Below are 24728 nucleotides of genomic sequence, written 5' to 3'. Positions count from 1 at the left end.
AAGGTGGACCCTTGCCCTGCGGTCGGCCTGCATTGCTTCACGTCCCGGCCGACCGAAAAGTCCGTCTTCATCGTCTTCATGCTCATTGTGGCGTGCGTGTCTCTAGCTTTGAATCTGGGAGAGATCTTCTATCTGATGGGTCGTAGAGGGGAATACAAGAGGAGGAAACCAGCAGCGACTGAAACGCAGAAATTGACCCCCGCCGAGACATTTTGCTGAAACGTCGTACTTCTCTTAAAGCTTGCTGTATCTACTAACTTTGTCAGCAAAAGTTTAATAAACCATCGTTTCATTGGTGGCAAGAAACGAATGATGCATTTTTGTCTAATCTACTGTAAAAAACGACGCGTAAGCTTTTAACTGTAATTTCGAGAGTTGTAGCAGTTATTATAAACCCAAACACATGCAAATCTTCACACATACTGGGGCGGTAACTTTTATTTATGAATGTTTAACGCTCATATTAATACCCAAATGGTACGTTTTAGTACCTAAATGGTGCAGTATGTCTTTTATAAGGCTTTGAGGTAGAACTGCATCCCAGTGATGGGTTTGACAGATCTACCTTTTTATTCTGAGAGTCCAGCAATTCAGACATTGTTGCAAACATTTGCTGTGAACATGTCATGTGTGCAAAAATAAAAACACAACAAACAAGCGTGTGCGAGAGAAATGGTTAGACATTTCAAAATATTGCCCCAGTGGAAAAAAAAAGCAGATATTTTCTGGTTAATATAGGAACTTAATATCCCATATTTTTTCTCATTTTTTTTTTGCATTGCTGGTATATCTTTCCACCACTAGAGGGCGCAAGTGGATTACAAATATTTTAAAACTCGTGAGTTTTCAATGCATAAAAAAAAGCACAATATTTATAGCAATGAAAAAGTGTTAATGTTTCGCTTAGAAAACGCTGAAATAAAAATGTTCCAGTTGCTTTTTTATTTTTTTAATATTGTTTTTAATATCGCAATTACGTTTTTTCCAAAATTGAATTAAATGTAAAAGAGAACATTGTGAACGAGGGTTTTAACACTGCTAATAAAAACAGCTCACGATTAAAGCACAACACGTAAGTGCTAAAATTAGCATGAAGCACTGCTCTCCTTTAGTTAAATGTCGTCCTCTTTAACCAAACGGAGAGAGGAGAATGTATTTAGGAAAATATGGAAATATGTAGTGTTGCGTAATGAACATGACAGTAAAACAATTAGAGCGTCACAAAGGTTTGTGAGAAGAGTCATGAGACATCACCCTAATAAAGGTCAAAGTTAAATAAAGTCCATATAAAATAACCTGAAATGCACCACGAAATACATCGAAACAAAATGATCGCAATGAATTTGAATACCCAGGTCCTTCATTCGTTTAGCTATGGACAACATCAAAGTTTACAGCATCAAACATCATCTTCTCAAGCAGTTCAGGTAGACTTTGAAGTTCCCGTAATGTACATCTTGGATCCGTTTAAGCTTTGCGAGAACGCGCTCGCCTGCGCGCCTCGATGCCTCTTCGACCGGCGGCATATCAAGTAGAACATCTCGATCACGTTCAGGAGCAGAGAGATGCACGACACCACCAGCATGAAGATGATGAAGATGGTCTTCTCCGTGGGGCGAGACATGTAGCACTCGACCGTATGAGGGCAAGGAGACCGGGAGCACTCTATCTTAGGGATCATGATGAAACCGTAAATGTAATACTGGCCTACGATGAATGCAGCCTCGAGCAAGACCTTAGCGAACAGGCTGGCTAGGTAACTGCCTAACAGCTGGCCCTTGATTATGACTTTGCCGCGATCGTCCGTGTATTTGGGATGTTTGAGGCCTTGCTGCTCCTCGCGGATCTCCATCTGCCGTCTCAGCTTCTTTTCTTTGTGGAGGATGTGCAGGACGTGGCCGAAGTATAGGAGCGTCGGGGTGGACACGAAGATGATCTGAAGCACCCAGAAGCGGATGTGGGAGATGGGAAAGGTGTGATCGTAACACACGTTGGTGCAACCGGGTTGCTTCGTGTTGCAGATCATTTTGGACTGTTCGTCGCTCCACACCTTTTCAGCCCCGGCTCCGAGAACCATGATCCTGAAGACGAAGAGGACGGTGAGCCAGACCTTCCCGATGACCGTGGAGTGAGACTGCACTTTGTCCAGCAGCTTGGAGAGAAAGCCCCACTCTCCCATGCTTGTGCCTTTAGTATCTTCTCTGCCCGGAGAACCTGGGGAGGAAGACAGCTTTTTAAGTGGCTGGGTTTCCATCTTTTTAAAACATCAATGCATCGAACCTCATATGCAGTGCACAAAATGAATTTGTTATTCGGAAATTTAAGCAAGAAAAGCGAAACGATTTAGGATGCATAGTCTTATCTGCTGGTCTCGTGCATTTTGTTTTTCGAAAGATCGATCTTTTGTTTCTTTTCAAATTTGCAGTTTCGATTAATAAAGCGCAGTTTTCGCAATTGCTTAAAGAATATAACAATATTATTATGTTGGGAGATTTGAAAGCTGATGCTTTTGAGTGCTAGCATCACGTATGAAAAGCTCGATACGTATTGGTTTTGATAGAAGGCAGGTTTACTCGGTAGCTCACGAGATACGGCGTTGCACTCTGGACTTAAGTAAAAGGCAGCTGAAATGGCACGGTTGCGTCAACACATGCCTTTTGATATTAGTTTTGCATTTGTTAACACTATTGTTATTGGACATATTTCCAACACGACAGAGCATTACCTTTTAGCGACAGTCCCTGGATATTTGAATTCTGAAAAATGCATTATGTAACTGAAGCAATGCAATAAACACACAGCAGCGCTTATCTACGTCAACGTAATAAAAATGTGCCAGGGTTCACGTATTGAACCTGCGTCTTAGCGACAATCGGTGGACATTTCTCTTTGGACCTGCAGCAAAACGCGCTGTAAGGTGCGTAAAATGGCGTTGCGTTAGGTACTTGTTTTTACAAAACCCTTGCTACTTTAACAGATAATAAAATTAAGTGAGCCTTAGGGTTGCAATGCCAATATGATTAGTTGTGATTAATTGATAAAAGTTTTTTTTTTTTACATACTATATGTGTGTGTGTGTGTGTGTACTATGTATGTATACTGTGCATATATAAATCTACACACATATATGTATATATTAAGGAAAATATATTAGATTTACACACACACACACACACACATATTTTTTATTATATACATATATGTGTGTATATATAATTTTTATTATATTTATATGTGTGTGTACATATATAAATAAAAATGTAAACATGAACTCTAATTTTGAATTAATTAACTGCAAATAAAAATAAAAAAAAAAAAAAAGGTTTCGGCAATGGAGTAAGCATTGTTGTAAACATAAAGGTTTTTTTTTATTATTTTACATAATTTTTAGACAAGTAAAGAAAACTTGTGTAAGAGTTTTTAGCTATTTATAAGGGAAAACAAGACCAAAGTATTAAGAAAGGAGAATATATTTTTGCAGTGTGCTACTATTTTTCAGTGAAAATTTTAATGCATCACCCAACTCCAAAAATGACAGAAAAAATGGCTAAAACTTCACATTAATTGAACATATCGTATATACACTCTCAGAAATACAAAAGCTGTCTCTGTGTGTTTCAAATGTGTTTCAGTGTCACGTAGTATTCTGTTCTTCAAGTATTCCTCCCATCAACTCAACATTGAAAAGTTTTCTCAACACTGCATAATACTCTTTCATCCATAGGTGAAATTTTAGTCACTATTTAATGATTGCTGATTGCAATCACGAATTCAATAAACTAAGATAATTGTGTGTATACCAAAAAAAGAGAAAGAAACCCTTAACCAGAGTACTTTCGTGGACTGCGTCAACAATCTGTTGTTCAGAAGATTAGAGCGTTCGAGGTGCGCAGGTAAAGTCTTGAAACACAGAGTTTGAACCGAACATCAAAACATTTGCTTAGAAACAAATTATTAGTTGCACTTCAGTTGGCGACAAGCAAAACACAACTCTGATTGCTGTCTATATTTATTCTCAAGGGACCTCCAAGCGTATAAAGCAATCGCCTTTTTGTTTTAATGGCGAAAAGAGAGAAAACGATATTCAACCAATTAGCAAGCATATGTTTTTTTTGTTGTTTTGTACCAGTCCTCAAGATACGCGACGCTTTAGCGATGCTGCGAATGACTGACTTTTTAAATCTAGCATTCAGTTTGAAAAAGTGAATGGTTAACATTCAGCAGTTAACGTTTATCAGTAAAATGCGACGTTATTAAATTATAATCGCTTTTGGTACCTGTTTAAAATTCCGAAGTAAGCACACAAGATCATATACACATATCTAAAACATGTAAATTGTATATTTTTACCTGTGACAGCTTGCGTCTCAGTGCGGTGCTGATTGACTGCGTTGCTCAATGATTAAATGGCATGTGTCAGGTGTAAAGATTGAACTTCAGTGCACCGGATTTCACAATGTCTTTTTTTTTTTTTGCCTGCCACCTTCCTCTTGACGTCTGATTAAAGTTCCATGGCCATATTTGGGATAACAGGATAAAATTGAGGCCAAAGTTAATTATTAATCTCAGAGAATCTAAGACAGGGGTGACAAACTCGATACCTGGAGGGCCGGAGCCCTGCAGAGTTTAGATTCAACCCTGCTAAAACACATATACTACGCATGTCTGAAGTACTTGATTAGCTGGATCAGGCGTGTTTAATTAGGGTTGCATCTAAACTCTTCAGGGCCCCGGCCCTCCAGGAACCGAGTTTGACAGCCCTGATCTAAGAGATGCATACAGCACACGCTAAACAAGATCCGTGTACCTTTGTGTGTCCCGCGTATAAACAGATAAATACACCAGCGCTCGATTTGTCATCATTGTGATTCGTGGCATTATTCGAATTTTTGAACGCAGTGAAAACCGCGAAAAAAACCACCGCTCTCTTTTTTTAATGTTTCGTCGCGGAGCAGAATAAACATTCCCCCGGCGTTCGCCAGAGAAAGAGCTTTTACGACATAATGAATCCTTGAGTTTTAGCGCTTCAGGGTATTAATCTTCGAGCTGTAGTTGTTCCGTGCTCGAGTCAGTAAAAAAAATAAAAGAACAGGGATAAAAATCAGCAGAGTGGTCATATTTGAGATATGCGAGAACAACATACATCAACATAAAGATAACGCAAAAGAGAAGGGCCTTTTATGTGCGTTTGTGTACGATTTCAGACGTTCTTGTTCGTTTTTAGACATTTTAGACACGTTATTTGAACGTGTGCAGAAACGTTAAAGCATGCTTTTATTACATTGTAATAACGCAATAATGTTCGCTTATGTAATGGTTAATTCCTAAATATTGTTATTTCCCACCGCCGTGCAAAGGCTTTTAAATGTGAGGAGACATTTGGCAAAAAAAGAGAAACTTCCGTTGATTTAAAAGGTTTATTTCAAACAAGGAGATTGTCATTGCGCTCTCCAAACGTCACTGACGCCAGTTTACATTCAGAATATGCATTGCCGTAAATTTGTCGCTTTGCAACGGAAAATATGATCAAATGGAATGACAGCGTCGCACAAACAACACAAGCAGACGGTGCTCAAATCTTAATACATATATTTACACACAGTATATACAATCATACAACAGCAGTACATCAAAACCATCAAATTAAACGCATCGTCAAATAATTAAATAACACACTCCGTTTGAGGAGTACCAATACTTTCTTTTTTAAGCGTGTAAATACTGGAGCATAAGCTATACGAGAGATCAAATGGCGTACGTTACTCTAAAAACTTGGTAGATTGGTGAAAACTTCCGAGATGGGTCTACATCTAATGGTCTTCCACCAATAGTTTTTCTTCTTTCGCCCCATCCAGGCTTCCTCCCAGACTCTGCCCGCTCTCGTACTGCTTGTTCATTTTGTTTTGCTTCAGCGCGTCTTCGGAGGTCATCCAGGAGGATGGCAAACTAGCCGGGTTTTTAGTCGAAGTGATATTATGCGTCCGTCTCTTGCCGCTCCGGCATCCGACCCTGGTGCACAGCAGGTAGAAGACCTCAACGACATTCAGCACCAGAGACACGCAGGCCACCACTAGCATGAAGATGATGAAGATGGTCTTCTCCGTTGGACGGGACATGAAGCATTCTACAGTGTAAGGGCAAGGGGATTGGGAGCACGAAAACTTGGCGATCATTACAAAGCCGTATAAATAATACTGTCCGACGATAAACGCGACCTCCAAGACGATTTTAAAAAACAACTGGGTTAGATAGCTGCCTAGCAGGTTGCCTTTAATTTTGACGTGGCCGCTTTCGTCGGTGTATTTGGGGGCCTTCAACGTGTGGCCGTCGCCGAGACTTTGTATCTTCTCCCTGAGTTTGTTCTCTTGGTGAATGACCTGCACCGCGTGGCCCAGGTACACCAAAGTCGGAGTGGACACAAAGATGATCTGCAAGACCCAGAAGCGGATGTGAGAGATGGGGAACTGCCAGTCATAGCATACGTTCTCGCAACCGGGTTGCATCGTATTGCAAACCAGATTCGATTGTTCATCGCCCCAAACGCTTTCCGCCGCTGCGCCCAGCACCAGGATCCTGAAGATGAAGAGGACGCTCATCCATATCTTGCCGATGACGGTGGAGTGAGACTGCACTTTGTCTAATAACGCCGAGAGAAATCCCCAGTCTCCCATGTTTGCTGATGCTCAGACTTTGCTAAAAAGACACAAAAGGAAGATGAAATGCAAAGTCCGCTTTAGGTGTAACTTAATCAATAAGCCTTTAAACGATGGCCTTCATTAATGGTATACTCTTAATAGATTAATATACTTAATAATTAATAACTCCTTCGAACAGGTTCAGTTACTGTGCCCAAAAAATAAAGCAAAACAACACACAGATAAAACAGGTTTTTATTAATTAACGAATAAAGTATATCTTTCATTTAATTCGGTATATAAAATGACCGTAATACAGTAACATATGGTGCAGGTGACAATTAAAACATGTTAAATGTTACATTTACAGAGGTGTTTATTGGATGACAGGGAAACTACTTATTAATAACTGTTTCTGAATTCAGTGACTAAGCAAATGCGGATACTGGTAAATCTGAAACACTCAAAAATAGAGTATTAAAAGAGTAAATGCATGTTAAAATCGTCCTCTAAAACGTAGATAATGCTGTCTTTAAATCATTCGCTGCGTTTAAAATCATTTTGCAGTCTTTTTATGAGGTAAAGAACAATTACTGAAATAATCAATTAGTTAGATATTAGTAATTAAGCACCTAGCCCGATTAGTTGGATTCTAATTATTTTTGATTAATTTGTAAAAAAATTACTTTTCACAGCAGAAGGCGAACAGTTTTTGTAAACCAACGTGTGCTTGAACAAAAATATACAAACAATGTAATATTGATTTCACACGTACCTTTAGTGAGTCGTACCTCTCCTATTAGAATCTAAGCCGCATACCAAGTGATAGCCGAGAATAGTTGAACCTTGATTTTTGGGCTTTGCTAAGATTGTGTAACAGCTGAAACTGGCCTGCTGTCACGTTGTCCAGCGGTAAAAGAACAAGATCTTGAACGCGGTAGGCAGGAGTGCCACATTAATGATTGAAAGGCTTGAACAATAATGTGTAATACCCTCTAACCCACACAACTAATATCATACTGTATTCACATTAAAAACGATCTATTACCTGTTATGCATATAGTGTACTTTAATGCTTTTATTCCACGAGGATGCATTGAACCATGCATTGAAGTAAAGGCATTATATTATATGTTACATTTCAAGTAATGCTTTCTGTTTATCATATCATTAAAAATATGAATCCAGAAAAATATTAAGCTGTTTTCGACATTGACAGTAATCGGCGTATTAGAATGATTTCTGACTGTAGTAAGGGCTACTAAATATTCATTGTCTTTGAAGGTACGCTAAAATAGAGAACGAAGAAAAATCCAAAACACACTTTCCATGACACAGTTTGAAGCTTTACTTCTGCTGAACCTGAGCCCAGTTTCAGACTTAAATGAGAAAAACGAACAAACAAAAACAGATAAGAGTTTTCAGCGATACATTATCGATTCGTTAAACAGAGAGAGAGCCACGGCGCGCTTGAAGTCGGGGGGTCTCGACCGTGCACGAGTCTCTTGGTTCAGTGGCTGTTTGCTCGAGTCGATCGTGCGAAAGCCTTTGTGTACAGAGCCCCGCTGATCAGATATGGATCTCTTGCATGTCAACGCTGTGGTTTTCTGAAGCCACGCTCTTGGTTGCCTCATTGCCAAGTTCCCTCTTCTGAAGCTCCGCCTCACGGTTCATCCAGTTCTGAATCACCTGATCTGTAGTTTTGAAGTCCTTCCTGCTCGCGACGGGGGTCACGGGAGTGATGGTGTAGTCCTTTTTGCGACTGAGACACTCGTTGATCTTCTTAACAGAAAGATAAAAGATCTCAACCACGTTTAAGAGCAGGGAGACGCAGGCCACCACCAGCATGAACCAAATGAAGATGCTTTTCTCGGTAGGCCTCGACAAGAAACAGTCCACCTTGTGAGGACACGGAAAGCGGGCACAGACGTACTGGGCCTCGAGAGTGAAGCCATAAAGGTAGTACTGTCCTAAGATGAAACCCACCTCTAAAAGTATCTTGCAAAGCAAACTCAGAATGTAGCTTCTCAAGAGACGCCCCCGAAGGTTGACCTTCCCATTGTCCCTGCTGTACTTGGGGAGTTTGTAGACTTTCTTCAGGAACAGACTGATTTGCTCATTCTGGAGCTCTTTCTTCATCATTTCTCTCACTTTCTTTTCGACATGGATGACGTGGACGACGTGGCCCAGGTAGGCCAGAGTAGGCGTCGACACCGAGATGATCTGCAGCACCCAGAAGCGCACGTGCGAGATGGGGAACGCCTGGTCGTAGCAGACGTTCTCGCACCCGGGCTGCTCCGAGTTGCAGATGAAGTCCGACTGCTCGTCGCCCCACACTCTTTCGGCACCGGCGCCGAGGACTAGAATCCGAAACACAAACAGGACGGTGAGCCAGATTTTTCCCACCACCGTTGAGTGCGCCTGGACTCTATCCAGCAGTCTTCCGAGAAAATCCCAATCTCCCATTTTGAAAGTTAATCGAAATCCTGAAAGAAAAATATTTTTGGTAATTGGACAAAGCAGGTCTCCTGGAATTTATATATGCAGTGATACTCATAGTTTGCTTTCATATATTTTATGCAAGCACTATTTATGCACATTAAGCACTATCAGGAGACACACAGGTGCTTTTCTATTACGTACTTGGGAACCAAGGTTTTTGTGCTGAAAACCCAAACATTGATAGTGGTAGTAGCAATAATATATTCAGTATTCAACTCAGCTTGGTGCTTTTGTGTATTGTGCATAAGAATTCATTTTTAAATACACACACACACATATATATATATATATATATATATATATATATATATATATATGTATGTATATGTGTATGTATATATATATTTTTTTTAATTTCTTTTCATTAAAATAATGTTTGTAAGGAAAATTATATTCAATTTGATAAATGCAAAACAAAATCATTTACACAAGTGGGTGCATAAAATGAGTAAGGGGGTTTAAGATTAATTACTCTGATTAAATAATTAAGGTATTAGGTCTAGTGGTTAAGTTGAACATATGCATTTTCTTTTTTCACATGCAATTAATTTTTTTTAGAACCGTTTTTACCATTCAGAGCGTTTCATGTTAGAAAAATAAGTCTAATACAAACCAAGGTTGAATTTATTTAGTCAAATATGCATTAAAACCACAATACTGTGAACTTTCTAGATTTTATAACGAATTTTTACATATTTAATTAATTTTATTCATGTGACAGCAAAGATGAATTTCCAGAATCATTAGTCTTACACGATCCTATTATTCAGGAAACTACTCGAGAAACATTATTATTCAGGATTCAGAATTGCTTTAAAATAGAAATTTATTTGTAATATTTATGAATTACTTTTCATTTAAAAAACCTGATCCGGACTTCTGAGCAGTAGAGGAAATAAATAAAGAGAAAATATCACGAGAAGACATAACTGATAAATAAACGACTGCTCTTTTTGCTTACCAAGTTTAAGAAGTCGGAGCTGAAGTTTCACCCGCTCAGTGAGGGATCCAGGGACATGTGTATAACAGGTTTCCTCTAACCTTCCTCTTCATATTGAAGAGGCAACTTCTGTAACAAAACAAAGATTATGACATTATCAGTGTGTGTTCTCAAACCGTTTTTTTTTTCCAGCCTTGACATCTGGAAGCGGAAGATTTAGTGCGAATATGTTCGAATGGGTTTATATGACATGCACTATATAAACGCTCTGGTTTTGCACACTGTACGTCACATCTATATTCGTTCTCAAAATTGTTTCCTAAGCATACTCCGTTGCTTGCCAGTCCGTCCTGCCCCCCAAAAAGTGATTTTTAAATTTTAAATTGAAAATAATTTTATTCTCCACACTGTACTTCAGTTTCGACTCTTTCCTGAAGGATCCATCGCTGAAGAAACATCCTATTCACGCTAAAGGTTAACGCTAGGTTAACCTTTCATTGCATAGCGACCCCATCCATCCATCCCACAATCTCTTCCAGCTCTGTCATCAGGTAGACGCTACCTCTCTCAGCTTATTCCCCCAAGGCTGTGAGAGCCCTCAACTGCAATCACCTTCTGAAACCACATCCACCGCAACCTTACCTCAGCAACATCTAATCCCCCCACCCCTAACCATGCACCACATAAAAACCCGTCAAAAAAGAACCCTTTTCAAAAAGAAACCTTTCTGAGTGAACTGCACACAGGTGAGTGGGCTGGAAAAACCATCTGTGGTAACGCACTTTATATGCACCAGAAAATCTATTGGCCCGTGGTTCGGTGAGAGATGCCCAGAGTTTAAAGAGCATGGCTGGCATACACTTGTGGGCATGGCAGCAGCCAGCCAGGAGGGCTGTAACCCTCAGATCCGTGAAATGAGACTCTGAAAGGCAGCAAACACTGCACAAAGACTCCTCGATGACCGTATTTATAGTGCAGAGAGCGGCTCTTTATATGCGCCAGACACTTTTACAAACACTTCAAAAGATAGCGCAAGTGTTAACTGCACAATATTTATGTGAAGCACTAGTACAGTTTGTCATTTTGTGTATGCATAGTCAACTGTTATAGTATATGTATACTTAGACAACAACATATTTATGTTGAATAATGTAGCACTGTGGTCCTCCGAGACGTTTCATTCAACTAGTATGTCCACTCGTAGCGGAACAACAATAAAGCGTTACTTATGTTAAAGTGCATTATTTGTTCTTGGCAGCAGAGACACAACATTTGACTTTATCTACACTTTAAAGATAATACTTGCCGTCAGCATTACTGGGGCAAACGGACTGTATAAACTCCAGCCTTGCTGACGACACACAGAAATCTTGGACCTTTTATCGATCATAAAATAATTTAGCAACGTCGATTTGACCTATTACAAAACAATTAAACGCCGCTATAAATCAAACGCTTTCACGCAGTATTAAAATGCATGTCAGTTAACTAGGACTATATCAGAATCTTTAAATAAAAAAAAAAAAAGTATTGTATAAACATTAGTGCTTTTTATTGATAATAGTTGCAACAACTAAATGAGATACACTGCAGTAACCGAACGCTGGCGATACAATGATGCAATGCATATCTACGGTATACTAAAAATCAAAAATAAATAATTCATTTACAAAACCTTTTTCTAAATATATGAAAAGTGCATAAAGAATGGGTTAAAGAAAAAGCAGTAGTAAATAAAAATGTCATCATCAATCATAAAACAACTATATATATATATATATATATATATATATATATATATATATATATATATATATATATATATATATATATATAAAATAAATAATTGTGCAAACAGATATACTGAAGAGCTGAGACATTTTACTCAGGACTCAGGAGTATATGGGATAAAGGGACAAGGTGAGGTGTTGGTTTTCAGTTTCAACATTTTTATCACTCGTGTCATTTTAAGTTCGGTCAAAAACTCTGCAAAATCAATTTCAAAAACTAGGTCTTGGAGAGGAGTCATCCCGGTCAGGCGGTCCTAGTGAATACGCGTGATCCCAGCATCCATACCCACTCTGGAATGCACTGCACCAGTCCAAACTAAAAAAAAGGAAAAGCATAGAAATACTAAATAAGCATCTTGTATTAAAAAACCCAACTATATCTACAATGATTGACCTGTATGGTGTGAGGCCAGTATCCCGTGGTTCGGCGAGAGATGCCCAGAGTTGAAAGAGCATGGCTGGCATACACCTGCGGGCTTGGAACCAGCCAGCCAGCCGGACTGTAACCCTCAGACGCTTGAGAGGAGACTCGGAAAGGCAGCAAACTCTGCACGAAGACTCCTCGATGACCGTATTCGTAGTGCAGAGAGCGGCTGAAGCTATCAAGGAAAGCCTACGGGGGAATATAAAATGCGAAAGACACATTAAAAGTGCTGCAGGGAAACCATTTTTGTAGGCCAAAACCAAACAAGGAGAAGCACTTCTGGTTCAACGGTCCTGATGTTTTTTTTGTTTAAATGGTAAAATATCCGAAATGTGGTCTGTTTAGTTTATAGTCCCACTCCTTTAAACCACTCTACAAAAATACATCATCATGGCGGCACACTAATGGTTTGGAAAGAAGTAGAGATCTGACCGTAGATGCGGAAAGAGCAGCCTTTCTGGAAGTCGGACACAAGCAGCGCCCAGCAGAAATGTTGACCACTGCTCCTTTTCCCCTGTCCACCATATTGGGCAGAACCAGACGGGTGACAAGAGTGGCAGCTACTACATTTCTATTGAGAGTGTCCCATACTACAGATTCAGAGAGGTCCATAAAGCCTTGAGAGGGGTCCAGAGAGCCATCCAGGCTGTTAACAATGAATCCAATATCTTTACCGCCGACGGCATCTTTAATTGGTTTGCAGGCTGAGAGGCCCTGGCTAAAATCGGCTTCGATTAAAATGGCCTCTACCCCGTAAGTGTCTGAAATGGCTTTGGCAGTGTCAGCTACGCTATTGATGTCGCTGCTGATCAGAATCACACAGATGCCATGTCTAGCCAGTTCCTCTGCATATGCTTTTGCTATTGCCTCAGAAGCGTCTATTGGGGGGGAAAAAAGTAAAAAGGGACATGTTTGTTTGGCAAATATCAGTATGCAATATCACAGCATGTATTACAGTTCAACAGATGAATTAGATAATCAAACATGATGGTTATTCACTTTAATACCTACCAAATATAAGAGCCCATTGTCCATATTGCTGACTAAGATCTCTACGGGATACAAGACGAGGAATGAAGTGAAGCCTTATCAGGCTATAGCAGTCCCTTATAAATATCACAGCCTTGCTGGCCGTGTAACACGCACCCACGAGCGCCAGCGTTTCCACATAACAACTGCACGATCTGGCAATTTCTCTATACAAAAGATGGAAGCTGTCAACGGCGGCCATTATAAGCTGAAATCCGCGCGACTGTTAAGTCCAAATAAACTGGCAGTGGCAAAAGAATAATCTTTTATATCCAACGAGTTAGTCTGCGCTCGACTACGTTCGTTAATACGAGGACTATTTCACCAGATTCTCCTCTTCGGTTTTGTCACAACACGTGAATCAGGAAAACCCGGAACGTTTAAAAGTCACGTGATACGCTCGCGTCACGTGATCAACACTGGCGGCTTCAGTCAGCGTCAAACACGCGCAAACATGATCTTTATTCGTATTCCTGCGGTTTTGTCGCATCCGTTTTTGCGGTATTTGCTAACGTAGACGTTTTTTTTACGCCGGGTGTGTTCCTACGGTCGCGTCGTGAAGGTTATTTTGGCGAATAGCGGACGTTTTATTGCGGATGATTCAGCTCTGCTGGACTTGTTTCCATAGAAACGGGTAGTGCTAACGGATGCTAAGCTGATTTATGCACAGCTTTGTGCTTCATGAAACGACTGGTTATGAAAGATTTTTAATGTTGTGGAAGCGACGTATCTCATCTGCGTGGACATGGTGTGAAATTACTGCAGGTAAATTAACGTTAATGTTTAAAACTATGAGCAGTATGTGTAATATATATTTGTCAATGAGAAAAATACAAGCTCAGTATGAACACTTGAATCCTGAACATCTTAATATTAAGTAGTTACATAACATTTAATGATATTGCTAACGTGTAGTGCGTTATGATCCAGGTATTCTGTCTATGTTTAATATTTATATTGATATTAGCCTTGTGTAATGTAGATGGACCAATCATATTAGAGCACACTTGAGACGATTCTAAGGTTTCTTATGATTTGGAAATGGTTCTAATGTTTGAAATTAGCATTTTAGACATGTGCAATATGCGACTACATATTAATATTTTTTTTTTGCATTTATATCATGTTTGTTTTACTGTATAATGGATCGAAAACTGAAGGAATGGCAGCAAACAAGTGTCATACGAGACACATATACGGACAATCATTACAGGAATCTAAACTTTGTGGGGATATATACCGCATAGACTGTATATACTTCCCACCACTGTTACTACAGGTCAGAAACACCTTATTTAGCACCTTGTTTCTCTAAGTAGGAGACCCCCTGTAGAGAAGAGCCGATCACACCCCTGAGAAGCGATGTCTCAGTTCTCCAGCGAGGATGAGGCAGAGCTCCAGAGCCTGCTGCGAGAGCTCCTAAAAAGCGTCAAAGACAGAATCTCAGGAGCACCGTCGGTAGAATGCGCTGAGGAGATTTTGCTTCACTTGGAGGAGACTGACAAGAACTTTCACAAGTTAGAGACTTTCTCTTCTAGCACGTGTTAAGCATGATTGTAATTACCGTCTATCAGCTGTTTTCATGCCTTTCCTCTCTTTTTCAGCTATGAGTTTGTGAAGTATCTGCGGGCGTATGTAGAGAGCAGTTTGGGAAGTGTTATTGAAGACGAGACCGAGAATTTTACCAGGGGTGAAGGTCATGCTATTGGGCCAGGACAGGACACCCTGGTCCACGCTGTTACGAAGAGGACAAGGGAGTCCGCGCAGTATGCGTTTCGTTTTACGATTAGATGCTTTTGTGGATGTTTGCTCACTGCATGATGCAAACATATCTGAATCAATGCAATGGAGAAAGTAAATATTGTCAGGAATCTTATGAAAATGAAATTAATGATGTAATGCAATGATGAAAGTGAAAGTATCACAGGTTTTTTTTCGATGCAACTAATAAGGTATTTCATTAGACGCATTGCTTTCTCATTGCATGATGCAAAAATATCAGCACAAATGTAATTTTGAAAGTATTTGGATACGGAATATTTTTTTTTCGAGAAATTCAATTGCGGCAGCTGCTTTCGCATGAATTTTTCTCTAAACATTTTCAAAATTCTTTCAACTGAAAGCTCTAAGCTATGAAACAAACCAGTCACCTTCAGAATAAATAACAATGGTCACTGATTTTAAGCAAAAACCAAAGGCTCAAGACTGTGTAAGTTATGGCTTTTAGGATAAAATAAAAGGGTTACTCCACCCCAAAATAAAAATTGTGTCATTAATCATTTACCCACAAGTTGTTCCAAACCCGTAAAAAGCTTTGTTTGTCTTTGGAACACAATTTAAGATATTTTGGATGAAAACGGGGTGGCTTGTGACTGTCCCATTGACTTCCAAGTAAATTACACCGTCAAAGTATGATAGAATAGTCCAGAATAGTCAGAATAGAATATTGTAACTTATGTTACAAAAAAAGTTAAACTTTTAGATTTATTACATATAAAGTAAAACATTTATTCATTTATTTTTTTACATTTTGCTGATTAGAGCTTACAGCTCATGAAAGTCGATGTCAAAATCCGGCGTCTCAAGAATATGTCTTAACAAATAATCAAAAAAAAATATTCACAAAGCAGTTCATACTGTTGAAAAGAGAATTTATGCACTCAGTACTTGCTAATTTAGCACAAATTCCAGCATCAGTGAGGTGTGGCATGGAAAGGATCAGCCTGTGGCATTGCTGCCAAAAAAGTAACATTGTGAAATATTATTACAATTTGAAATTGTTTTTATCGTTTTTATATATTTTAAAAAGTAATTTATTTTTGTAATGGTAAATCAGAATTGTCAGCAGCCATTACTCCATCCTTCGTTGTGCAGATTTAAAAACAAAAATAATAAATTAAATAATTGTGCTGCTTACACTTCAAAACAAATGCTTTTCTCGCCAAGACCTTCTGTCTTTTTGTCCAGCCAAAAAAACTGGAAAATCTTAAATTAAGAAAATTGTCTTGTTTTCAGAAAAAAAAATTGTGTATTTTTACTTGAAACAAGCAAAACAATCTTTTCACTTTGTCACTTAATCTTGACTTTTTTTTCTGTAAACAAGACAATATTTTTAATCCTTCTTTATTTAAGGAGCTTTAGATATTTTGGCTGGAAACAATACAAAAAATTAAATAAATACAAAACAATGGCTACAAGCAATACGAAAAAATAAATAAAGCATTTTTGCGGTGCAACGTTTTTGTGGATACTGATACAGTAGTTGTGTATTCATTTTTTTTTCCAAATATGCAGTAGAAGTAACCAGAGGTGGACAAGGTACATAACTCCATTACTTCAGTGAAAGTACAAAATGCTGGTCGAATATCACTCCATTGCAAGTGAAAAAAAAAGTACATTTCTTTTTAATGTCAATGCACTTTTATTATTGCTGTATGTAATACTTGCATTGCCTCATGCCTCTGAAGCAACTTCCAAAACATTACGGCTGAATTCAAAGGCTTGCGTGTAGTATCTTTGAAATGAATGTTTTTTTAGAATGTTAAAACGAGTTAACACAGCATTCACGCGCGTGTCTAGCTCTGGCCATTCATCCGCATTTGAACTGTACGTGCGGTGAAAATAATGTAAATGCACACTAAGAAAGGAAAAATTTAACTCGCTTTAAAACCCAGCAACATAACAGTATCCGTTGATTACATAGTAATAATGACTTTCTACTTCAAGGACCTAGGAGTGAAATAGGTAGTGAAAAGTAAGATATGTGTCCTTCAAATGTCATAAGTGGAGTACATGTAAACGAGAGAGATTAATGTATCGATGCTCTCCTCTTTACTTTCCACCTCTGGAAGAAACTTGATTATGGTATTATCAGTGATTTCTGTTTTTTTATTTTTTGTGTTTCAATGATATCTCTAGTTTAGTACATCGTGTGTGATTAGTTTTTTTTTTTAATCTGTAGGTATAAACAGATGATGCAGACTCTAAAGCAGACCATGATGGTGGTTGTGGAATCCCTGATCAACAAATTCGAGGAAGATCAGCTAAAGAAAGAGGAAATGGACAGGAAGAGCCAACATGAGCAGTCAAGCAGCCATTATACCGACAACTGCTCTGACAGCGACTCTTCGTTCAATCAGGTTGCTGTTATATAAGCTCAGATAAGTCGTTTCTTTGACAAGCATATCACCCTGTTTATCTCAGCCACGACCGCGCATTCATACCCCGGACCGAGTCACTAACTGATTCCTTTGATTTCAACACGTAGAGCTATGCGTTTATCAAACACGAACAACTGCAAGTCATCGCTGAGAAGCTTGACCCCGGCAGACCACGCGAGGTGAAAACTCCTCTGACACGTAGATTCGATTGTGCAAAGAGAAACTCGTCGTTCTGATTCATAGATAAAGCAGTCGTCCCGATCTGTTTAATTGCAGGTTCGCTTGGAAGCTTTGCAGTCTTTGTGCTATGCCCCTCCTTCGGATGTCCTTAGCTGTGAAAGCTGGACCGGTCTGCGCCGAAACCTCTCTGCTGCGCTCACTGACCCTGACCCTGAGCTCAGTGTAAGAGATAAGTGCTAAATAAGCGCTGACCTCAGCAATGGCCTCAACAGCAAAATAGTTTCCTTAGCTGCTTAATGTGGAAATACTAGGGCCTTTTTTTTACAGAGAAAAGGTGTCGTGTGAAATACGAGGCCACGACCCGTTTCACTAACAGTATTGAATCACACAGTATGTGGGAGTTTATTATATGCATTGTGAACTAGGGTTATCATAATTATACTAAAATCATTGCTTGAAATAAAATAATTAACTGAAGTGAAACAAAACTCATTTTATCATTATGTTTAAATTGCTGTGCTCCAGTAACAAAAACTAAAAGTAGAAATAAATAGAAACGAAATAATTTGTAGTGATATAAACTAGATAGAAAAAAATGCGCAAAATGCTTACTAAAATGTAAAAAAATAAGTCTTATTAACAACATAGTATCGCAATGATTCTAAAATAACACTGTTGTTCATTCGTTTTGGTTTCGCAGGATAAAGTCCTTCAATTTTTTGCAAAAACATTTTCGTCTTCTCCATTAAATGTGACTAAGGACATCTACAGCACCATAGGTAATAGCTTAAGCTTATTTTAGCAGCATGAGGTATCTTTTAATTTTCAGTAGATATATAAACGTGGGTCTGTCAGTTCGTTTCATTGAGTGTCAACGTTTCTGTTCAGCGAAAAGCTTGGAGGCTCATTTCCTCTACCATAAGTTGAGTTTTCCGAGCGGCTCTACGAGCATCGATGCAAACAGACCAGATATGTCCCGTCTCCTCAAACAAGTACGTGACATTTCCTTCCTCCTATGAATAAAGATAAATAAAGTTTATGAAAATATGAATAAAGTTGCGCTCGCTTGCATAAAGATGAGTTTCGTTCTTTCCGGTCACTCTAGATGCGATTAATCAATGACTTTCAGAAGGAAGTGACAACATTTTGGATACGACATCCAGAGAAGTGAGCTTTCACATTTCAGACGCATTTCCCAAATATTGTATGCTGTATCTTGATTGTGTCAGATTGGCTTGAATATAAATGACTTCTTTTTTTTTTTTTTCCCGTGCTCTAGGTACATGGAGGAAATCATCGAGAACACCCTCTCTCTTCTCGCTCTGCATTCTGAACAGGGCATGAGCAGTCCTGGCTCAGAAAAATCCCTAGAGCCTATACACTTAATTTCTCTGCTAGATATCAAAGCCACCTGGTTTAAGAAATGGATGGTGAGCCAAGTTTTTATCAGAGAATAAACAAATTAAAAAAAAAAACACAACACACACGCGCACCATTTACTAAATTTGAACTTTACTTTTTAAATAAAAAAAAAAAGGAACATGTAATAAAGTGATGTCAAATGATTGTCTTCTAGCATGGCTACTACAGCAGAACCGTAGTCTTAAGACTTCTTGAGAGGAAGTACAAGTCTTTGGTGAGTTAAACCATACTGTTTTAATATGCAAAACAATATAATAGATTATAGATTATGCTGCATTGTCGTCACGTGATTTTACGAGCATGCTTTTAACGGTGTACATTTAAAACATGCATACCGAGCAGCACAGCTGTAGTTTATAGTGCGATGATATTCTATTCCAAACATAATCAACATTCACTGGCTGGTTTAAATTAAATGTGAAAAAAAAATTCAGTGCTAATAATAGAATGTATTCAAGTAATTAATTATGGATTTTATGGATCCTTTTCCCCAGATTGTTAACGCTCTGCAGCAGTGCATTTATTACTTTGATTCCTGTGATTCGGTTAGAGAAGAAACTCTGGAAATTATCCACAGCCTCGAACATCAGCAGATTGGTACGGATGAACTTTTGCCCAAAATGCGCACACGTGGTATAACACTTTATCTGACAGCTGGCTTATGCTTTCCTCTGTGCGCCATTACAGACCGTCCTCTCACGGTCAACTAGCTAGATTATCATTGCCAAAGATAATTCCAAGGGTTTGAGGATCGTGAAGAGCTTTCCCAGAACGCTGATTCTGTTTTGTAGTTGGGAGACACACACGGGGAAACCCACCAAAACATACACACAGTATTAAATAAGCGGTGTTCATGAGAAGCCAATCTAGTTTCTGTGCATCTGGCGAATATCATAGAAACACATACAGACGACATTTTTTAAAAATGAAAAGAAAAAGATAATGTTTGAAAGGCAAGTTCCATTCACAAATTCTCAGTAGACTGTTCACTGGTGCTACTTTAAATGTATTTATATTACTCATAATGATGATTTTGATTAGATGATTGCAGTTTATTTAGTTTAATTAGCATACATTAAATGAGGTACACCATCGTATATCAACGCTCAAAATAAATAAGTAAAAGCTATCATAATTACAATACTGAGAATTGCTTTTTGGGAATCATTGGAGTTAATTTTCGCTAGAATAATGTTTCTATATTACAGAATAGAAAGTGTTTACATTAAAAGTAAAATAATGTTAATAATAATAATATTCATTCAATATTTCATGCTTTTTATATAAAATATTTGACGGGTTTATACATTTGAAGCTTATAGTATATAATTTCTTTCTTAACTAACCGATTTCCTCTCTAATGCTTTTTCAATATTCAACCTTTCTGCACTCAGGTTTTTAAAGATTTAAAATGTGTATTTCTGCGCTAATTTAGAAACAGGAGGTCACATGCAAATGACTGAATCCATTTAGAGCGTGCTCTGCGAATGAGATGTTCCTGTGTTTTGCCCCTTAGGCCCTGCTCGGAGAACTCTCTACACTTCTAAAGAGCTGGAGTTTGTTTACTTCGTTCACTCACTGTGCGTGCTCGGGAGGCTTGTGATGTACACTAATGGAAGGAAACTTTTTCCCATTAAAGCGAAGAAGCGGAGAGGTAGGTTTAGAGGGGAGGAAACAAACCCAGGTCGTGGATAATGTTGGAGAGGAACAAGTCTGACTCACTAAACTATCTTTACATTTGATGTCTTTTTCAGATCCGGTGACTTTGACCGACTTGGTTGTGATTCTGATCAATATCATGTACCAACACCCAAAACCATCCTGTGGTGAGACGACACATGCAGGTGCGTCACAAGACTACTCTAGTGATAAACTCTGATTGACTCTAACTCAGAAACTACCACGCCTGTGTCTTAAAGTCTTATCATGCGATTTTTATGACTTTTGTATGTAGATGTTAGTACTAATATGGGTGTGGAAAATGATCCATCTCGCAGGATATTGCGGCTATTATATCATCAGGTTAATGAACTCACTTCTTTGAGAAAACGAATTACTCCGTCGTATCAAGGAAACTTAGTTACGTTATATTATTATGTAGGACTGATTATTATTTAGGATGTTTATTTTCACCAAAACTTGTACGGCCTTCTTTCTAGCGTCGAACACATAATGAAAAGTGCATTTTTGAAGAATATCCATGTCCCTTTTAATGTTTGAAACCTTCGATCCCCATCTCTTGCAATTACGCTGAAAACATTGACCTTCGTTATTCAACATTTCTCATTTGGGGTTCCACAGTGGAAAGAAAGCCATACAAATGCGGTGCATACGATGACAGAATTCTCATTTTCGGGCGAACCAGGCTTTAACCAGGTAGCATAAAGCACAAATCACATATTGAAGCGCATAGCCTTTTCTTTTAGGCTATGTTTTTCTTTCTTCTTTGTTTGTCTTCATTGGGTAGCTTGTGCTGCACTTTAAATCATTCATTAACCGAGCTCTGCAGTAACACTTGAGGCTGATAACAACCAAGGTGTCCTGAAACTCCTAACAAGTTATCACAGAGGTGCTTGTGTGTCTTCTCTAGACTCCCTTTCCCCCACTAATCTTGTGATGGAGGTGTTAAGGACCCTGTGTGACCGCACTGAGTGTGCCGTGGAGTGTCTCTACCAAATCCCTGTTATAGAAACTCTGCTGGCACCTGTTATCACCCTGCTCAAAGGAAAGCTGGTCAGCACAACATGGACATTCCCTTCTGCACGTAATCAAGTGTCTAGACGCGATTGTGAAATCATTTTTCGTTGAATTGATATGAAAAACGTTGGTAATTTTCATAGTCGCTGTAGCTTACACTACAACAAAAGGAAAAGTTGCTGAATACTGTATAGGTATTGATATACTAACATCGGAGGATTTGTTAATATGACATAAATTCCATTGAATTGCATTAATTTATTGCAACATTAAGACATACAATAAATACACTGTGTGTCTACAGTATATACATTTCCAAGGTGCAAGTGTCGATGCCATTTCCATGAGGTATCTTCAAGGAAAACATAAAACAGAATATTTTTTTATATAGTTACAGCACTACAGAAGTAGCCTGCTAATTTAAAACTTGAAATAAAACCGTAACCTTCTATATAACGTCTCATCAGAGACCTCATCTGTAGCATTTTATATGCATTATACTGTTCACCCCAAGCATTTTCAATTTGTCTTTTGTTGCAGCCCAAATTAAATTCCCTAGAAAGTGCCTTGACTCACATAGCAGACACGCTGGCGAGGATTGCTACCACTGAACGAGGTTTATCACTCCTGCTTTATGACAGAAATCTCGTCTCGGCCGAGGGTGAAAGGTAAGTAAATCTAATTTTGCTCTCAGGTTACATTCATTATTTCTTCTTCCTGCTAGTGTCATCTTCAGCTAGTCTGCTTTTGTGCCATATACATCATCAGCATGCATAGATGAAAGAATGAGCTTCTTAATAAAAGAGTGGAACCTTTGACACCTGTGTCTTCAGTGAGATGAGTTGTAGCATACTTTGAAAGAAACAAAGAATAGAACAGAATAAAATAGAATAGAGTAGCCCAGGTTGTCAGCAACTATAGCTGTAAAACCATTCGTTTTGCATAGCAGTCCAGCAGTTAAAGGCGCAATTTTAAAATATTCAGACTATTTTAATATGGTATAATACTACTGTAATGTAATACGTTATCTTATTTCCACAGTATTTCAGCAGCACATGTTGTGGTGCAGTTTACCCAGAGACTGCTGGCAAAAGAGCTGCACGTGTTCAGCGAGCTGGAGATTCCTCCTGCCGTGAGCGGGGCCTTCATCTTTGTCTGCCGGCAGATGTACAACACCTGCGAGGGGCTGCAGGTTCTCCGGCCATACAGCCTGCACGAGTGCATCGCTAAAGCCTGGAGAACGGTGACCTTCATACACACTAGCTTCGCCAATCCCGTCATTACCAGTTTAATCTTTAGTTGAGTGTTTATTCCGGACTTACGATACAGTAACAACGGAGGTAGACCTTTGAAATTAAAACGGATTGTACAACGATGCCCTTGTGGGCTTTAAATCTCCAGTTGTCCTGTCAATGATTATATAAAAGCCAAGCATTTCTTGATATTTAGTCTTTGGATTGTCTGTGGTTCTGTGAGTGTTATGAGGTCACTGGCACAGAATTTTGTTAACTTTTAATAAGTAGTCCTTTAACCATAAAGTAACTTGTGCAGTCTGTCACTGACTATGTTTATCACTGACATTGAATTGTCTTAAGGATTTTTTGTCTGGGAATCTGACCACTGCCTGTCTCATAGGCCACTTACTCACTGCAGTGAAATTTGATTGTCAGTCCACCTTTTACTGCTTAATCTTGTTCTGTACACACGCATACTTGACTTAAATATGGGAATGACAACCATATTCGACAACCGCATTAACTTAGGAACAATACAGATAGTGACAACTGCATTTACAGAAATTCTACGCAGTGTGTATGGAACCGAACTAAACAGTTAGTTATGATATACTTAAATGCGCGTCAGAAACGTGTATTCGTCTGTATATGAGACGTAATAAAAATTACACTGAAAGAAGTCTTAATCTTAGCACAGTTTGACATGGAGCTAGTTGTGGTCACGAGTCCAGTGTTGCCTGATTTTCATAACGCAAAAACACCCAAATGAGTATGTTTTAATACAAAATAGCCTCCCATGCATTAAAAAGCAGTAGTTTACTTTAAAATCAAGTTTTTTGCCAAAAAATGGCAGATACCAAATGCATTCTTCTTCACTCCCGCAAGACGCCAAAATGTTTCCATGGTTACTAACGCGGGACTAACTGCTGTTTCATGCACACAGATGAAATGATCATTTAAGAGACTCACTCCCGCATTTAAATGCGTTTGTCACTCCTGAAATCTGGCCATATTGACGAATACACCGCTGTTCAAGTCTATTATGCTCACCAAGGCTGCGTTTATTAAAAATTATAATTCTTATCTTATTTTTTCTTTCTTTTGAAAAAAATAAATAAATAAATAAGTAAAGCAAAAACCTGCTAACCCCAAACCTTTAAATATTAGATCATAGATTCATAGATTCGGATTAAACGTTTATTTTGTGTTAAAAGAAAGCATTCACACACACAAAAAAAAAATAATATATATATATACTGTATATATATATATATATATATATATATATATATATATATATATATATATATATATATATATATATACATTATATATATAAATATTTTTATGTATATACTGTATATATATATATATATATATATATATATATATATATATATAAATACAATTTTAATAATCATGTTTAGTGAGACCCTATTGAAAATATATAATTTATATCGGTTCTCTCACAGCCAAAATAAAGCCTTCATTTTTAAACATATTCTGGACAGCAGCTTTACAGCCTACCGTGTATGTTCCCCGAGCAAAACAGTATTAATTTTGGAAGAACTGCTGAACGCTCGTTCTGTGGGCTGCGTGAGGAGGATTTGTAGAATACAGAAGAAGCAGTAAAGTGCTGCGCCGTCAATAATGAAACCTCCCGGGGTTCCCCTGCCTTCATAAGGGCGAGTTGGAACGGCATGAGAAATCAACA

The 24728-nt window shown here is 38.4% G+C and overlaps 6 protein-coding genes across 7 annotated transcripts in view; 2 read left to right on the top strand and 4 right to left on the bottom strand.

The window, feature by feature from the left end:
* The window catches only part of gja12.2 (gap junction protein alpha 12.2), a 3539-nt gene extending 3237 nt beyond the window's left edge, over positions 1-302 (top strand). The window contains exon 2 of the mRNA XM_043219351.1: positions 1-302. This exon is cut by the window's left edge and continues 525 nt beyond it. Coding sequence (XP_043075286.1) covers positions 1-219 — 219 coding nt within the window. The 3' untranslated portion in view covers positions 220-302.
* A 631-nt stretch (positions 303-933) lies between these two features.
* gja12.1 (gap junction protein, alpha 12.1) lies at positions 934-4469 on the bottom strand. Its single transcript, XM_043219350.1, has 2 exons — positions 4351-4469; positions 934-2214 (listed from the first exon to the last, which is right to left on the bottom strand). Exon 2 carries the CDS (start codon positions 2177-2179, stop codon positions 1424-1426), a length of 756 nt encoding a protein of 251 aa, XP_043075285.1. The 5' UTR covers positions 2180-2214; positions 4351-4469; the 3' UTR covers positions 934-1423.
* A 934-nt stretch (positions 4470-5403) lies between these two features.
* Positions 5404-7555, bottom strand: gja13.2 (gap junction protein alpha 13.2). Its single transcript, XM_043219348.1, has 2 exons — positions 7411-7555; positions 5404-6693 (listed from the first exon to the last, which is right to left on the bottom strand). The coding sequence occupies exon 2, from the start codon at positions 6669-6671 to the stop codon at positions 5811-5813; it is 861 nt and encodes a 286-aa protein (XP_043075283.1). The 5' UTR covers positions 6672-6693; positions 7411-7555; the 3' UTR covers positions 5404-5810.
* Positions 7556-7706: 151 nt separating this feature from the next.
* gja11 (gap junction protein, alpha 11) lies at positions 7707-11856 on the bottom strand. The gene is made up of 2 exons (XM_043219347.1): positions 10099-11856; positions 7707-9121 (listed from the first exon to the last, which is right to left on the bottom strand). Exon 2 carries the CDS (start codon positions 9099-9101, stop codon positions 8205-8207), a length of 897 nt encoding a protein of 298 aa, XP_043075282.1. The 5' UTR covers positions 9102-9121; positions 10099-11856; the 3' UTR covers positions 7707-8204.
* Positions 11857-11907: 51 nt separating this feature from the next.
* Positions 11908-13687, bottom strand: hsdl1 (hydroxysteroid dehydrogenase like 1). The gene is made up of 4 exons (XM_043219346.1): positions 13303-13687; positions 12724-13169; positions 12262-12480; positions 11908-12183 (listed from the first exon to the last, which is right to left on the bottom strand). The coding sequence occupies exons 1-4, from the start codon at positions 13520-13522 to the stop codon at positions 12112-12114; spliced, it is 957 nt and encodes a 318-aa protein (XP_043075281.1). The 5' UTR covers positions 13523-13687; the 3' UTR covers positions 11908-12111.
* A 49-nt stretch (positions 13688-13736) lies between these two features.
* tbc1d32 (TBC1 domain family, member 32) overlaps positions 13737-24728 on the top strand; it is a 37299-nt gene continuing 26307 nt past the window's right edge. Inside the window, exons 1-17 of one of the 2 annotated variants that reach the window (XR_006247216.1) lie at positions 13737-14085; positions 14640-14837; positions 14925-15086; positions 17282-17459; positions 17588-17659; positions 17757-17882; positions 18361-18439; positions 18549-18652; positions 18766-18827; positions 18940-19090; positions 19237-19296; positions 19577-19679; positions 20599-20736; positions 20837-20926; positions 21673-21815; positions 22320-22447; positions 22821-23022. Coding sequence is in view for 1 of the 2 variants with exons in the window: in XM_043219343.1 (XP_043075278.1) it covers positions 14683-14837; positions 14925-15086; positions 17282-17459; positions 17588-17659; positions 17757-17882; positions 18361-18439; positions 18549-18652; positions 18766-18827; positions 18940-19090; positions 19237-19296; positions 19577-19679; positions 20599-20736; positions 20837-20926; positions 21673-21815; positions 22320-22447; positions 22821-23022 (1953 nt within the window). In the remaining variant the exon portion in view is untranslated. The remainder of the gene's footprint in view (positions 14086-14639; positions 14838-14924; positions 15087-17281; positions 17460-17587; positions 17660-17756; positions 17883-18360; positions 18440-18548; positions 18653-18765; positions 18828-18939; positions 19091-19236; positions 19297-19576; positions 19680-20598; positions 20737-20836; positions 20927-21672; positions 21816-22319; positions 22448-22820; positions 23023-24728) is intronic. The other variant, XM_043219343.1, reaches the window with a different exon arrangement.

The sequence above is a fragment of the Puntigrus tetrazona genome, chromosome 20 (assembly GCF_018831695.1).
Source record: "Puntigrus tetrazona isolate hp1 chromosome 20, ASM1883169v1, whole genome shotgun sequence".
Lineage (NCBI taxonomy): Eukaryota > Metazoa > Chordata > Actinopteri > Cypriniformes > Cyprinidae > Puntigrus > Puntigrus tetrazona.
This window is presented reverse-complemented; position numbering and strand designations above follow the sequence as displayed.